The 17208-nt window shown below is 52.5% G+C and overlaps 1 protein-coding gene across 1 annotated transcript in view; it reads left to right on the forward strand.

The window, feature by feature from the left end:
- Nucleotides 1-17208, forward strand: part of LOC124033063 (extracellular matrix organizing protein FRAS1-like) — a 251653-nt gene that overhangs the window by 104242 nt on the left and 130203 nt on the right. Inside the window, 4 exon segments of the mRNA XM_046344986.1 lie at nucleotides 4163-4264; nucleotides 4451-4669; nucleotides 8105-8264; nucleotides 11837-12024. Of these exon segments, the coding sequence (XP_046200942.1) occupies nucleotides 4163-4264; nucleotides 4451-4669; nucleotides 8105-8264; nucleotides 11837-12024 (669 nt within the window).

A 17208-nucleotide genomic window follows, 5' to 3' on the forward strand; every position in this document is an offset into this window, starting at 1 on the left:
GCCCTCTTTATAAACCTAGGGAACCACTGAGCCCTCCCTATAAACCTAGGGGCCTGCTGAGCCCTCTCTATAAACCTAGGGGACTACTGAGCCCTCGCTATAAACCTAGGGAACCACTGAGCCCTCTCTATAAACCTAGGGGCCTGCTGAGCCCTCTCTATACCTAAACCTAGGGGCCTGCTGAGCCCTCTCTATAAACCTAGGGAACCACTGAGCCCTCTCTATAAACCTAGGGAACCACTGAGCCCTCTCTATATAAACCTAGGGAACCACTGAGCCCTCTCTATAAACCTAGGGAACCACTGAGCCCTGAGACCACTCTATAAACCTAGGGAACCACTGAGCCCTCTCTATAAACCTAGGGAACCACTGAGCCCTCTCTATAAACCTAGGGGCCTGCTGAGCCCTCTCTATAAACCCAGGGAACCACTGAGCCCTCTCTATAAACCTAGAGGCCTGCTGAGCCCTCTAAATCAAATCAAATCAAATTGTATTTGTCACATACACGCGGTTACCAGATGTTAATGTGAGTGTAGCAAAATGCTTGTGCTTCTAGTTCCGACAATGCAGTAATAACCAACAAGTAATCTAGCTAACAATTCTAAAACTACTAACTTATAGACACAACTTTAAGGGGATAAAGAATATGTACATAAAGATATATGAGTGAGTGATGGTACAGAGCGGCATAGGCAAGATACAGTAGATGGTATTGAGTGCAGTATATACATATGAGATGAGTATGTAAACAAAGTGGCATAGTTAAAGTGGCTAGTGATACATGTATTACATAAAGATGCAGTAGATGATATAGAGTACAGTATATACATATACATATGAGATGAATAATGTGGGGTATGTAAACATTATATTAGGTAGCATTGTTTAAAGTGGCTAGTGATATATTGTACATAATTTCCCATCAATTCCCATTATTAAAGTGGTTGGAGTTGAGTCAGTGTGTTGGCAGCAGCCACTCAATGTTAGTGGTGGCTGTTTAACAGTCTGATGGCCTTGAGATAGAAGCTGTTTTTCAGTCTCTCGGTCCCAGCTTTGATGCACCTGTACTGACCTCGCCTTCTGGATGATAGTGGGGTGAACAGGCAGTGGCTCGGGTGGTTGTTGTCCTTGATGATCTTTATGGCCTTCCTGTGACATCGGGTGGTGTAGGTGTCCTGGAGGGCAGGTAGTTTGCCCCGGTGATGCGTTGTGCAGACCTCACTACCCTCTGGAGAGCCTTACGGTTGTGGGCGGAGCAGTTGCCGTACCAGGCGGTGATACAGCCCGACAGGATGCTCTCGATTGTGCATCTGTAGAAGTTTGTGAGTGCTTTTGGTGACAAGCCAAATTCTTCAGCCTCCTGCGCCTTCTTCACGATGCTGCCTGTGTGGGTGGACCAATTCAGTTTTGTCTGTGATGTGTACGCCGAGGAAACTAAAACTTACTACCCTCTCCACTACTGTCCCATCAATGTGGATTGGGGGGGGTGCTCCCTCTGCTGTTTCCTGAAGTCCACAATCATCTCCTTAGTTTTGTTGACGTTGAGTGTGAGGTTATTTTCCTGACACCACACTCCGAGGACCCTCACCTCCTCCCTGTAGGCCGTCTCGTAGTTGTTGGTAATCAAGCCTACCACTGTTGTGTCGTCCGCAAACTTGATGATTGAGTTGGAGGCGTGCATGGCCACGCAGTCGTGGGTGAACAGGGAGTACAGGAGAGGGCTCAGAACGCACCCTTGTGGGGCCTCAGTGTTGAGGATCAGCTGGGTGGAAATGTTGTTGCCTACCCTCAGCACCTGGGGGGGCGGCCCGTCAGGAAGTCCAGTACCCAGTTGCACAGGGCGGGGTCGAGACCCAGGGTCTCGAGCTTGATGACGAGCTTGGAGGGCACTATGGTGTTAAATGCCGAGCTGTAGTCGATGAACAGCATTCTCACATAGGTATTCCTCTTGTCCAGATGGGTTAGGGCAGTGTGCAGTGTGGTTGAGATTGCATCGTCTGTGGACCTATTTGGGCGGTAAGCAAATTGGAGTGGGTCTAGGGTGTCAGGTAGGGTGGAGGTGATATGGTCCTTGACTAGTCTCTCAAAGCACTTCATGATGACGGAAGTGAGTGCTACTGGGCGGTAGTTGTTAAGCTCAGTTACCTTAGCTTTCTTGGGAACAGAAACAATGGTGGCCCTCTTGAAGCATGTGGGAACAACAGACTGGTATAGGGAGTTTGATTGAATATGTCCGTAAACACACCAGCCAGCTGGTCTGCGCATGCTCTGAGGGCGCGGCTGGGGATGCCGTCTGGGCCTGCAGCCTTGCGAGGGTTGACACGTTTAAATGTTTTCCTCACGTCGCTGCAGTGAAGGAGAGTCCGCATGTTTTAGTTGCGGGCCGTGTCAGTGGCACTGTATTGTCCTCAAAGTGGGCAAAAAAGTGATTTAGTCTGCCTGGGAGCAAGACATCCTGGTCCGTGACTGGGCTGGTTTTCTTCTTGTAATCCGTGATTGACTGTAGACCCTGCCACATACCTCTTGTGTCTGAGCCGTTGAATTGAGATTCTACTTTGTCTCTATACTGACGCTTAGCTTGTTTGATTGCCTTGCGGAGGGAATAGTTACACTGTTTGTATTCGGTCATGTTTCCGGTCACCTTGCTCTGAATAAAAGCAGTGTCTATAAACCTAGTGAACCACTGAGCCCTCTCTATAAACCTAGGGGCCTGCAGAGCCCTCTCTATAAACCTAGGGGCCTGCTGAGCGCTCTCTATAAACCTAGGGACCCACTGAGCCCTCTCTATAAACCTAGGGGCCTGCTGAGCCCTCTCTATAAACCTAGGGAACCACTGAGCCCTCTCTAGTATGGACCTGCACAGAACAGAGCTTCAGGGACAACAATGTAGCCTGTTGCAGAGTTGGACAATACAACTCTGCATGGAGCACAAGGTACTTAATTCACAGTCCACAGGGATCACAATGTATAACTATTTAGTGTTGGGCACAGAGTAGCACAGAAAATGTAGGCTACTTGATTTACGGGGACACAGCATTGTACAGAACATGTCTCTGAATGGGGAGAACAATGTACACGATTTAGTGGGGAGCAGAGTAGGACGCTACATCTCTTCAGGGGGAGGTGTAGAAGCTGTTCAGGAGCCTGTTTGTGTCAGACTTTTCCAGGCCTTCCTCTCACACCGCCTGGTATAGAGGTCATGGATGGTATGGAGCTCGGCCCCAGTGATGTACCGGGCTGTCCGCACCTTCCTTTGTAGCGCCATTCGATCGATGGTGGTGCTGTTGCCGTACCAAGCGGTGATGTAGCCAGTCAAGATGCTCTCGACGGTGACTGTGAGATGACCATTTGTTTTGGACGTGAAGCTCTCGACCCGCTCCACTGCAGTCCCGTCGACGTGGATGGGGGCGTAGCTCGCAGTCAGCTCCTTGGTCTTACTGACGTGGAGGGAGAGGTTGTTGTCCCGGCAACACACTTCCAGCTCACTGACCTCCTTCCCGTAGGCTGTCTCGTCGTCGCCGGTGATCAGGCCTTCCACCTTCGTGTCGTCAGGGAACTTGATGATGGTGTTGGAGTCGTGTGTGGCAACGCAGGCGTGGGTGAACAGGGAGTTCAGAAGGGGGCTAAGAACGCACCCCTGAGTGACCCCCGTGTTCAGGATCAGCATGGCAGATGTGTTTTTGCCTACCCTCGTAACCTGGGAGCAGCCCGTCAGGAAGTCCAGGTACCAGTTGCAGAAGTAGGTGTTTAGTCCCAGGGTCCTGAGCTTAGTGATGAGCTTGGAGGGCACTATGGTGTTGAACGCTGATCTGTAATCGATAAACAGCATGTTGCCCTTGTTTCAGGATGCTGTAGTGGTGTTCTGCCACCTAGTAGTAGTGGGCTGCCATTCCATTTCCTGGTTTAATTGAGTTATAGAGTTGAATCAGATAAACATTAGATCTGACCTCTTCTCTACCTCATTCTTCTGTCGACTTGTGTCGATAATGTTATTGTCTCTTATTTCTTGTTTCGTTGTTATTATTTTCTTTAACTATTATTTTTCATTGCCCTCCTATTCATATTCAAACGTCAACATCAAGTTGAGTGAAAAACAAAGTGTCGTGTTACAACTCTTACAACAACCAATCAGTTATTAAGACCCTCCCCTCCTCTCTCACAGGCCCCGCAGATTCTTACCCTCAATCCTTTGCTGGTGAACGGAGGAAAGATGTCGGTCATCTCCAAGACCGTGCTTCAGATTGACGACCCAGACAACCCTCAGGTGTGTGTGTGTGTGTGTGTGTGTGTGTGTGTGTGTGTGTGTGTGTGTGTGTGTGTGTGTGTGTGTGTGTGTGTGTGTGTGTGTGTGTGTGTGTGTGTGTGTGTGTGTGTGTGTGTGTGTGTGTGTGTGTGTGTGTGTGTGTGTGTGTGTGTATCTAAACATCCTCTAAATATGTCCTCTTCTCAGGACGTCCTGGTCACGGTCCTGGACCCGCCCCAACATGGCCGTCTGACCCGTCCCCACGGCGACCGGGCGCTGAGCCAATTCAAGATGGAGGAGTTGTCACGGGAACAGGTGCAGTACCTCCACGACGGGTCGCTGGGGAAACGGGACAGGATACTGCTACAGGTCAACGATGGACACAGCTACCAGAACATTCTACTGCAGATCAACATCACTCAGAAGGTAGGGAGGGAGGGAGGGAGGGAGGGAGGGAGGGAGGGAGGGAGGGAGGGGGAGGGAGGGAGGGAGGAGGGAGGAGGGAGGAATGAAGGAATGAAGGAATAAGGAAGGAAGTAGGGAGGGAGGAAGGAAGGAAGGCAGGGAGGGAGGGAGGAATGAAGATAGGTGGGAGGGAGGGAGGGAGGGATAAGGAAGGAAGTAGGGAGGAAGGAAGAAAGGTAGGGAGGGAGGGAGAGAGGACTTTGTATGTTTTTGCATGACTTTGTCAGGTTATGTCATGCTGAATGATTTTTCACGTGAGTAAATGCAAATACTGTGATATTTTATCATAAACTATTAGCTGTTAGTAGGAAGTTATGAGACCACCGTGAGAGAGGTGCTTCTCTCCTCCCCAAAGCTCTTCTCTCCCTCCACCATGGACGAGGCAGGATCTGCCCATTGCTGGTACTGTAGTTGTCTAGATCATATGGAAGACAGACACACAGAGGCAGACATACAGGTCTCTTGGGCCTCGTTCACACCCTGCTACCCTTCATTGTGTTCATCTCCACTCCTATACCATGATCCCCTACATCCCCCTGCATCATGTTACACACACACACACACATACACACACACACAGACACAGACACACATACTAATTACATCTGCTAACCATGTGGCCAATAACATCTGCTGACCATGTGACCAATAACATCTGCTAACCATGTGTATGTGACCAATAACATCTGCTAACCATGTGACCAATAACATCTGCTAACCATGTGTATGTGACCAATAACATCTGCTAACCATGTGACCAATAACATCTGCTAACCATGTGACCAATAACATCTGCTAACCATGTGTATGTGACCAATAACATCTGCTAACCATGTGTATGTGACCAATAACATCTACTAACCATGTGACCAATAACATCTGCTAACCATGTGTATGTGACCAATAACATCTGCTAACCATGTGACCAATAACATCTGCTGACCATGTGACCAATAACATCTGCTAACCATGTGTATGTGACCAATAACATCTACTAACCATGTGACCAATAACATCTGCTAACCATGTGACCAATAACATCTGCTAACCATGTGACCAATAACATCTGCTAACCATGTGACCAATAACATCTGCTAACCATGTGTATGTGACCATTAACATCTGCTAACCATGTGACCAATAACATCTGCTAACCATGTGCATGTGACCAATAACATCTGCTAACCATGTGACCAATAACATCTGCTAACCATGTGTATGTGACCATCTGCTAACCATGTGACCAATAACATCTGCTAACCATGTGACCAATAACATCTGCTAACCATGTGCATGTGACCAATAACATCTGCTAACCATGTGTATGTGACCAATAACATCTACTAACCATGTGACCAATAACATCTGCTAACCATGTGTATGTGACCAATAACATCTGCTAACCATGTGACCAATAACATCTGCTGACCATGTGACCAATAACATCTGCTAACCATGTGTATGTGACCAATAACATCTACTAACCATGTGACCAATAACATCTGCTAACCATGTGACCAATAACATCTGCTAACCATGTGACCAATAACATCTGCTAACCATGTGACCAATAACATCTGCTAACCATGTGTATGTGACCATTAACATCTGCTAACCATGTGACCAATAACATCTGCTAACCATGTGCATGTGACCAATAACATCTGCTAACCATGTGTATGTGACCATCTGCTACCCATGTGTATGTGACCATCTGCTAACCATGTGTATGTGACCATCTGCTAACCATGTGTATGTGACCATCTGCTAACCATGTGTATGTGACCATCTGCTAACCATGTGACCAATAACATTTGATTTGATATTAAGCTGCATATTGATTAATTAAGAGGAGGCAGGTCATGTCACGCTCTCCTCTCTTCCACTCTGTAAATCAATATCACTCCTTCCTCCTCCACATCCTGAAGTCCTGCAGCATCAGCCAAGGACCCAACCCACCCACCCTCCCACCCACCCACCCACCCACCCTCCCACCCCACCACCCACCCACCCACCCACCCTCCCACCCACCCACCCACCCACCCGCCCACCCACCCACCCACCCGCCCACCCTCCCACCCGCCCCACCCACCCTCCCACCCACCCTCCCACCCACCCTCCCTCCCACCCACCCTCCTCCCACCCACCCACCCACCCACCCACCCTCCCCCACCTCCCACCCACCCAGCTGATTTGTAAGGGTCCAGATTGTCTAGCCCAGCTGACTTGTAAAGGTCCAGATTGTCTAGCCCAGCTGATTTGTAAGGGTCCAGATTGTCTAGCCCAGCTGACTTGTAAGGGTCCAGATTGTCTAGCCCAGCTGACTTGTAAGGGTCCAGATTGTCTAGCCCAGCTGATTTGTAAGGGTGCAGATCTAAGGCTAACAGGCAACATGATGATGAAGAGGCTTGAGCCTGCTAAGATTACAGTAAGGTTACAGTAAGGTTTCCCTCTGTCTCTGAGCCTGCTGAGATTACAGTAAGGTTACCCTCTCTGGCTCTGAGCCTGCTGAGATTACAGTAAGGTTACAGTAAGGTTTCCCTCTGTCTCTGAGCCTGCTGAGATTACAGTAAGGTTACCCTCTCTGGCTCTGAGCCTGCTGAGATTACAGTAAGGTCTGTCTGTCTGTCTGTCTGTCTGTCTGTCTGTCTGTCTGTCTGTCTGTCTGTCTGTCTGTCTGTCTGTCTGTCTGTCTGTCTGTCTGTCTGTCTGTCTGTCTGTCTGTCTGTCTGTCTGTCTGTCTGTCTGTCTGTCTGTCTGTCTGTCTGTCTGTCTGTCTGTCTGTCTGTCTGTGTCTGTCTGTCTGTCTGTCTGTCTGTCTGTCTGTCTGTCTGTCTGTCTGTCTGTCTGTCTGTCTGTCTGTCTGTCTGTCTGTCTGTCTGTCTGTCTGTCTGTCTGTCTGTCTGTCTGTCTGTCTGTCTGTCTGTCTGTCTGTCTGTCTGTCTGTCTGTCTGTCTGTCTGTCTGTCTGTCTGTCTGTCTGTCTGTCTGTCTGTCTGTCTGTCTGTCTGTCTGTCTGTCTGTCTGTCTGTCTGTCTGTCTGTCTGTCTGTCTGTCTGTCTGTCTGTCTGTCTGTCTGTCTCTGTTGCTGCTGACAGCTGACTCTGGGCTTTTCCTTCCTGCTGCTATGCTGTTGTGATTCACGCGGTTGAGGACATGAGGCCTGAGAACATCTGAGCAGGGTTATTAACTCCGTGATGTGGAAAATGAACTCACGTATCGGTGCATGTTGGTTGGCAGGACGAGGCAACTTCCTGTTCTGATATGAATGATTCAGCAGAAGTACCCAATGTGTATCAGGCTGAATAACTGATTTGAATTACAATACTTTGAAACAATACCATGTCATTAGAAAATAATAAATAATAATAGTCACATAGTGTATCTGGTGTTACAGCTTACCCAGGCTCCTCGTGTTCTGTCGGTGCCCGTCACGTGGGTGAGAGAGGGAGGCATGGTACGGTTGGGGAAGAGGTATCTGAGGACAGAGTATCAGGGTGCCAGCGATGACCAGATCGTCTACACCATAGTGCGCTCCAAAGGAAGCCCCAAATATGGTATGGTACATAACGTTAACCCCCAAAAAAAAAAAAACATGCTCATGTTTCTGCTTACTCACAATGACGCTAATTTGACTTTCTGACTCTTTCTTCCCTCCCACATCTCTCTCAAACCATTAATTACCCCTCTCCCCTTTACCCTCTCTCCTTCCTCTCTCTCCTTCCTGATTCTCTCTCTCTCCCTCTCCTCTCTTATCACCCCCCCTCCCTCTCTTCTCTTACATCTCTCTCTCCCTTCCTGATTCTCTCTCCCCTCTCCTCTCTTACCCCCTCTCTCTCCCTTCCTGATTCTCTCTCTCCCTCTCCTCTTATCACCCCCCTCTCCTCTCTTACCCTCTCTCTCTCCCTTCCTGATTCTCTCTCCCCTCTCCTCTCTTACCCCCTCTCTCTCCCTTCCTGATTCTCTCTCTCCCCTCTCCTCTCTTATCACCCCCCTCTCCTCTCTTACCCTCTCTCTCTCCTTCCTGATTCTCTCTCCCCCTTCTCTCTTACCCCCCTCTCTCCCTTCCTGATTCTCTCTCCCCTCTCCTCTCTTACCCCCTCTCTCTCCCTTCCTGATTCTCTCTCCCTCTCCTCTCTTACCCCCTCTCTCTCCCTTCCTGATTCTCTCTCCCCTCTCCTCTCTTACCCCCTCTCTCTCTCCCTTCCTGATTCTCTCTCCCCTCTCCTCTCTTACCACCTCTCTCTCCCTTCCTGATTCTCTCTCCCCTCTCCTCTCTTACCCCCTCTCTCTCCCTTCCTGATTCTCTCTCTCCCCTCTCCTCTCTTATCACCCCCCTCTCCTCTCTTACCCTCTCTCTCTCCCTTCCTGATTCTCTCTCCCCTCTCCTCTCTTACCCCCTCTCTCTCCCTTCCTGACTCTCTCTCCCTCTCCTCTCTTACCCCCTCTCTCCCTTCCTGATTCTCTCTCCCCCTTCTCTCCCCCCTCTCTCTCCTTCCTGATTCTCTCTCCCTCTCCTCTCTTACCCTCTCTCTCTCCCTTCCTGATTCTCTCCCCTCTCTCTCTTACCCCCTCTCTCTCCTTCCTGACTCTCTCTCCCCTCTCCTCTCTTACCCCTCTCTCTCCTTCCTGACTCTCTCTCCCCTCTCCTCTCTTACCCCTCTCTCTCCCTTCCTGATTCTCTCTCCCCTCTCCTCTCTTACCACCTCTCTCTCCCTTCCTGATTCTCTCTCCCCTCTCCTCTCTTACCCCCTCTCTCTCCCTTCCTGATTCTCTCTCCCCTCTCCTCTCTTACCCCCTCTCTCTCCCTTCCTGATTCTCTCTCCCCTCTCCTCTCTTACCACCTCTCTCTCCCTTCCTGATTCTCTCTCCCCTCTCCTCTCTTACCCCCTCTCTCTCCCTTCCTGATTCTCTCTCCCCTCTCCTCTCTTACCCCCTCTCTCTCCCTTCCTGATTCTCTCTCCCCTCTCCTCTCTTACCCCCTCTCTCTCCCTTCCTGATTCTCTCTCTCCCTCTCTCTCTTATCACCCCCTCTCCTCTCTTACCCTCTCTCTCTCCTTCCTGATTCTCTCTCCCCTCTCCTCTCTTACCCCCTCTCTCTCCCTTCCTGACTCTCTCTCCCTCTCCTCTCTTACCCCCTCTCTCTCCCTTCCTGATTCTCTCTCCCCCTTCTCTCTTACCATCTCTCTCTCCCCTCTCCTCTCTTACCCCTCTCTCTCCTTCCTGATTCTCTCTCCCCTCTCCTCTCTTACCCCCTCTCTCTCCCTTCCTTATTATCTCTCCCCTCTCCTCTCTTACCCCCCTCTCTCCCTTCCTGATTCTCTCTCCCTCTCCTCTCTTACCCCCTCTCTCTCCTTCCTGATTCTCTCTCCCCTCTCCTCTCTTACCCCTCTTCTCCCTTCCTGATTCTCTCTCCCTCTCCTCTCTTACCCCCTCTCTCTCCCTTCCTGATTCTCTCTCCCTCTCCTCTCTTACCCCTCTCTCTCCCTTCCTGATTCTCTCTCCCCTCTCCTCTCTTATCACCCCCTCCCTCTCCTCTCTTACCCCCTCTCTCTCCCTTCCTGATTCTCTCTCCCCTCTCTCTCTTATCACCCCCTCCCTCTCCTCTCTTACCCCCTCTCTCTCCTTCCTGATTCTCTCTCCCCTCTCCTCTCTTACCCCCTCTCTCTCCCTTCCTGATTCTCTCTCCCCTCTCCTCTCTTATCACCTCTCTCCTTCCTGATTCTCTCTCCCTCTCCTCTCTTACCCCCTCTCTCTCCCTTCCTGATTCTCTCTCCCTCTCCTCTCTTACCCCCTCTCTCTCCCTTCCTGATTCTCTCTCCCTCTCCTCTCTTACCCCCTCTCTCTCCCTTCCTGATTCTCTCTCCCTCTCCTCTCTTACCACCTCTCTCTCCCTTCCTGATTCTCTCTCCCCTCTCCTCTCTTACCCCCTCTCTCTCCTTCCTGATTCTCTCTCCCCTCTCCTCTCTTACCCCCTCTCTCTCCCTTCCTGATTCTCTCTCCCCTCTCCTCTCTTACCCCCTCTTTCTCCCTTCCTGATTCTCTCTCCCCTCTCCTCTCTTACCCCTCTCTCTCCCTTCCTGATTCTCTCTCCCCTCTCCTCTCTTACCCCCTCTCTCTCCCTTCCTGATTCTCTCTCCCCTCTCCTCTCTTACCCCTCTCTCTCCCTTCCTGATTCTCTCTCCCTCTCCTCTCTTATCACCCCCTCCCTCTCCTCTCTTACCCCTCTCTCTCCCTTCCTGACTCTCTCTCCCCTCTCCTCTCTTACCCCCTCTCTCTCCCTTCCTGATTCTCTCTCCCTCTCCTCTCTTACCCCCCTCTCTCCCTTCCTGATTCTCTCTCCCCTCTCCTCTCTTACCCCTCTCTCTCCCTTCTTGATCTCTCTCCCCTCTCCTCTCTTACCCCCTCTCTCTCCCTTCCTGATTCTCTCTCTCCCTCTCCTCTCTTACCCCCTCTTTCTCCCTTCCTGATTCTCTCTCCCCTCTCCTCTCTTACCCCCCTCTCTCCCTTCCTGATTCTCTCTCCCCTCTCCTCTCTTACCCCCTCTCTCTCCCTTCCTGATTCTCTCTCCCCTCTCCTCTCTTACCACCTCTCTCTCCCTTCCTGATTCTCTCTCCCTCTCCTCTCTTACCCCCTCTCTCTCCCTTCCTGATTCTCTCTCCCCCTCTCCCTCTTACCACCTCTCTCTCCCTTCCTGATTCTCTCTCCCCTCTCCTCTCTTACCCCCTCTCTCTCCCTTCCTGATTCTCTCTCCCCTCTCCTCTCTTACCCCTCTCTCTCCCTTCCTGATTCTCTCTCCCCTCTCCTCTCTTACCCCTCTCTCTCCCTTCCTGATTCTCTCTCCCCTCTCCTCTCTTACCCCCTCTCTCTCCCTTCCTGATTCTCTCTCCCCCTTCTCTCTTACCCCCTCTCTCTCCTTCCTGATTCTCTCTCCCCTCTCCTCTCTTACCACCTCTCTCTCCCTTCCTGATTCTCTCTCCCTCTCTCTCTTACCCCCTCTCTCTCCTTCCTGATTCTCTCTCCCCTCTCCTCTCTTACCCCCTCTCTCTCCCTTCCTGATTCTCTCTCCCTCTCCTCTCTTACCCCCTCTCTCTCCCTTCCTTATTATCTCTCTCCCTCTCCCTTCCAGGTAAAGTGGTGTTGGTGCCCATGCCAGCCGACGGCCCGGTGGAAGGCTGGCAGCCCTCGCCCGATGACAGGAGCTCTACCCCAACCTCCTCCTTCACTCAGCAGGATGTGAATGAGGGCACTGTGTGGTACAAACACTTTGGCGCTGCCGGGTCCAGTGGGCCTCAAGGAGACACCTTACAGTTCCAGGTGAGTGGGGGCTGTGTGTCCGTTGGAGCCATATATTGTTATTTGACCTTTATTTAACTACCATGTCAGCTCTAACCACTAGGCCACCTACCTCCTCTACACTCTAACCACTAGGCTACCCTGCCACCTCTACGCTCTAACCACTAGGCCACCTGCCACCTCTACGCTCTAACCACTAGGCCACCTGCCACCTCTACACTCTAACCACTAGACTACCCTGCCTCCTCTACACACTAACCACTAGGCCACCTGCCCTCTCTACACTCTAACCACTAGGCCACCTGCCACCTCTACACTCTAACCACTAGGCTACCCTGCCACCTCTACGCTCTAACCACTAGGCCACCTGCCCTCTCTACACTCTAACCACTAGGCTACCTGCCTCCTCTACACTCTAACCACTAGACTACCCTGCCTCCTCTACACACTAACCACTAGGCCACCTGCCCTCTCTACACTCTAACCACTAGGCTACCCTGCCACCTCTACGCTCTAACCACTAGGCTACCCTGCCTCCTCTACACTCTAACCACTAGGCTACCCTGCCTCTACGCTCTAACCACTAGGCTACCTGCCTCCTCTAACTCACTAGGCTACCCTGCCTCCTCTACGCTCTAACCACTAGGCTACCTGCCACCTCTACGCTCTAACCACTAGGCTACCCTGCCTCCTCTACGCTCTAACCACTAGGCTACCTGCCTCCTCTACACTCTAACCACTAGGCTACCCTGCCTCCTCTACACTCTAACCACTAGGCCACCTGCCTCCTCTACGCTCTAACCACTCAGACTAGGCTACCCTGCCACCTCTACGCTCTAACCACTAGACTACCCTGCCTCCTCTACACTCTAACCACTAGGCCACCTGCCTCCTCTACACTCTAACCACTAGACTACCCTGCCTCCTCTACACACTGACCACTAGGCCACCTGCCCTCTCTACACTCTAACCACTAGGCTACCTGCCTCCTCTACACTCTAACTCTAACCACTAGACTACCCCTGCCTCCTCTACACACTAGGCTACCACTAGGCCACCTGCCCTCTCTACACTCTAACCACTAGGCTACCCTGCCTCCTCTACGCTCTAACCACTAGGCCACCTTCCACCTCTACACTCTAATCACTAGGCTACCTTCCACCTCTACTCTAACCACTCTAACCACTAGGCCACCTTCCACCTCTACACTCTAACCACTAGGCCACCCTGCCACCTCCTCTACGCTCTAACCACTAGGCTACCTGCCTCCTCTACAATCTAACCACTAGGCTACCTGCCTCCTCTACACTCTAACCACTAGGCTACCTGCCTCCTCTACACTCTAACCACTAGGCTACCCTGCCTCCTCTACACTCTAACCACTAGGCCACCTGCCACCCCAGCCTTACCCACTGCCACCCCAGCCTTACCCACCTGCCACCCCAGCCTTACCCACCTGCCACCCCAGCCTTACCCACCTGCCACTCCACCCTCTACCCACCTGCCACCCCAGCCTTACCCACCTGCCTGCCAGCCTTACCCACCTGCCACCCCACCCTTACCCACCTGCCTGCCAGCTGGCCTGTCTGCCACCCCAGCCGTACCCACCTGCCTGCCACCCTTACCCACATGCCACCCCAGCCTTACCCACCTCCACCCCAGCCTACCCACCTCCTCCAACCTTACCCACCTGCCACCCCAGCCTTAACCACCTGCCTGCCAGCCTTACCCACCTGCCACCCCAGCCTTACCCACCTGCCACCCCAGCCTTACCCACCTGCCACCCCAGCCTTACCCACCTGCCTGCCAGCCTTACCCACCTGCCTGCCAGCCTTACCCACCTGCAACCCCAGCCTTACCCACCTGCCTGCCAGCTGGCCTGTCTACCACCCCAGCCTTACCCACCTGCCTGCCAGCCTTACCCACCTGCCAACCCAGCCTTACCCACCTGCCACACCAGCCTTACCCACCTGCCTGCCAGCCTTACCCACCTGCCACCCGAGCCTTACCCACCTGCCTGCCAGCCTTACCCACCTGCCTGCCAGCCTTACCCACCTGCCTGCAAGCCTTACCCACCTGCCACCCCAGCCTTACCCACCTGCCACCCCAGCCTTACCCATCTGCCACCCCAGCCTTACCCACCTGCCACCCAAGCCTTACCTACCTGCCACCCCCAGCCTTACCCACCTGCCTGCCAGCCTTACCCACATGCCACCCCAGCCTTACCCACCTGCCTGCCAGCCTTACCCACCTGCCACCCCAGCCTTACCCACCTGCCACCCCAGCCTCACCCACCTGCCTGCCAGCCTTACCCACCTGCCTGCCAGCTGGCCTGTCTGCCACCCCCAGCCTTACCCACCTGCCTGCCAGCCTTACCCACATGCCACCCCAGCCTTACCCACCTGCCTGCCAGCCTTACCCACCTGCCACCACAGCCTTACCCACCTGCCTGCCAGCCTTACCCACCTGCTACCCCAGCCTTACCCACCTGCCTGCCAGCTGGCCTGTCTGCCACCCCAGCCGTACCCACCTGCCTGCCACCCTTACCCACATGCCACCCCAGCCTTACCCACCTGCCACCCCAGCCTTACCCACCTGCCTGCCACCCTTACCCACATGCCACCCAGCCTTACCCACCTGCCACCCCAGCCTTACCCACCTGCCTGCCACCCTTACCCACCTGCTACCCCAGCCTTACCCACCTGCCACCCCAGCCTTACCCACCTGCCTGCCACCCTTACCCACCTGCCACCCCAGCCTTACCCACCTGCCACCCCCAGCCTTACCCACCTGCCTGCCACCCTTACCCACCTGCCACCCCAGCCTTACCCACCTGCCTGCCAGCCTTACCCACCTGCCTGCCAACCTTACCCACCTGCCACCCCAGCCTTACCCACCTGCCTGCCAGCTGGCCTGTCTGCCACCCCAGCCTTACCCACCTGCCTGCCAGCCACCCACCTGCCACCCCTGCCTTACCCACCTGCCTGCCAGGCTTACCCACCTGCCTGCCAGGCTTACCCACCTGCCTGCCAGCCTGACCCACCTGCCACCCCAGCCTTACTCCACCTGCCTGCCAGCCTTACCCACCTGCCACCCCAGCCTTACCCACCTGCCACCCCAGCCTTACCCACCTGCCACCCCAGCCTTACCCACCTGCCACCCCAGCCTTACCCACCTGCCACCCCAGCCTTACCCACCTGCCTGCCAGCTGGCCTGTCTGCCACCCCAGCCTTACCCACCTGCCTGCCAGCCTTACCCACCTGCCACCCCAGCCTTACCCACCTGCCTGCCAGCCTTACCCACCTGCCTGCCAGCTGGCCTGTCTGCCACCCCAGCCTTACCCACCTGCCACCCCAGCCTTACCCACCTGCCTGCCAGCTGGCCTGTCTGCCACCCCAGCCTTACCCACCTGCCTGCCAGCCTTACCCACCTGCCACCCCAGCCTTACCCACCTGCCTGCCAGCCTTACCCACCTGCCTGCCAGCTGTCCTGTCTGCCACCCCAGCCTTACCCACCTGCCTGCCAGCCTTACCCACCTGCCAACCCAGCCTTACCCACCTGCCTGCCAGCCATACCCACCTGCCTGCCAGCTGGCCTGTCTGCCTGCCAGACTTACCCACCTGCCTGCCAGACTTACCCACCTGCCTGCCAGACTTACCCACCTGCCTGCCAGACTTACCCACCTGCCTGTCAGCTGGCCTGTCTGACTGTTCTCAGGTTCACAAACAACCCAAGTCTTTTCTTCTCTTCCTTCATGTCTTGCGCTTTGTTTTCAACTCTTGTATCTTTCTTATTTCACCTTGTCTTCTGTCTCCTTGTAGTTCTTTCCTCTCTTCTCTTCATCCATTCTCCTCTGTGAATCCCAAATTATTTCTCCCTCTGCTGTCTTCTCCATTCCTTTTCCCGAAATGGTATCCCTCCCCTCCCTTCCCCATACCCTGTCTAAAGGTATAACCCTGTCTAAAGGTATAACCCTGTCTAAAGGTATAACCCTGTCTAAAGGTATAACCCTGTCCTGTCTAAAGGTATAACCCTGTCTAAAGGTATAACCCTGTCCTGTCTAAAGGTATAACCCTGTCTAAAGGTATAACCCTGTCTAAAGGTATAACCCTGTCTAAAGGTATAACCCTGTCTAAAGGTATAACCCTGTCTAAAGGTATAACCCTGTCTAAAGGTATAACCCTGTCCTGTCTAAAGGTATAACCCTGTCTAAAGGTATAACCCTGTCTAAAGGTATAACCCTGTCTAAAGGTATAACCCTGTCCTGTCTAAAGGTATAACCCTGTCTAAAGGTATAACCCTGTCTAAAGGTATAACCCTGTCTAAAGGTATAACCCTGTCCTGTCTAAAGGTATAACCCTGTCTAAAGGTATAACCCTGTCTAAAGGTATAACCCTGTCTAAAGGTATAACCCTGTCTAAAGGTATAACCCTGTCTAAAGGTATAACCCTGTCTAAAGGTATAACCCTGTCTAAAGGTATAACCCTGTCCTGTCTAAAGGTATTACCCTGTCCTGTCTAAAGGTATAACCCTGTCTAAAGGTATAACCCTGTCTAAAGGTATAACCCTGTCTAAAGGTATAACCCTGTCTAAAGGTATAACCCTGTCTAAAGGTATAACCCTGTCCTGTCTAAAGGTATAACCCTGTCTAAAGGTATAACCCTGTCTAAAGGTATAACCCTGTCTAAAGGTATAACCCTGTCCTGTCTAAAGGTATAACCCTGTCTAAAGGTATAACCCTGTCTAAAGGTATAACCCTGTCTAAAGGTATAACCCTGTCTAAAGGTATAACCCTGTCTAAAGGTATAACCCTGTCTAAAGGTATAACCCTGTCTAAAGGTATAACCCTGTCTAAAGGTATAACCCTGTCCTGTCTAAAGGTATAACCCTGTCCTGTCTAAAGGTATAACCCTGTCTAAAGGTATAACCCTGTCTAAAGGTATAACCCTGTCCTGTCTAAAGGTATAACCTTGTCTAAAGGTATAACCCTTTAGACAGGGTTACCCGGTCCCTCTACCTGTTACGGTCCCTCTACCCTGTTACGGTCCCTCTACCCTGTTACGGTCCTTCTACCCTGTTACGGTCCCTCTACCCTTTTACGGTCCCTCTACCTTGTTACAGTCCTTCTACCCTGTTACGGTACTTCTACCTGTTACAGTCCTTCTACCTGGTACAGTCCTTCTACCTGTTACAGTCCCTCTAACC

This window comes from Oncorhynchus gorbuscha, linkage group LG04, assembly GCF_021184085.1.
Source record: "Oncorhynchus gorbuscha isolate QuinsamMale2020 ecotype Even-year linkage group LG04, OgorEven_v1.0, whole genome shotgun sequence".
NCBI lineage: Eukaryota > Metazoa > Chordata > Actinopteri > Salmoniformes > Salmonidae > Oncorhynchus > Oncorhynchus gorbuscha.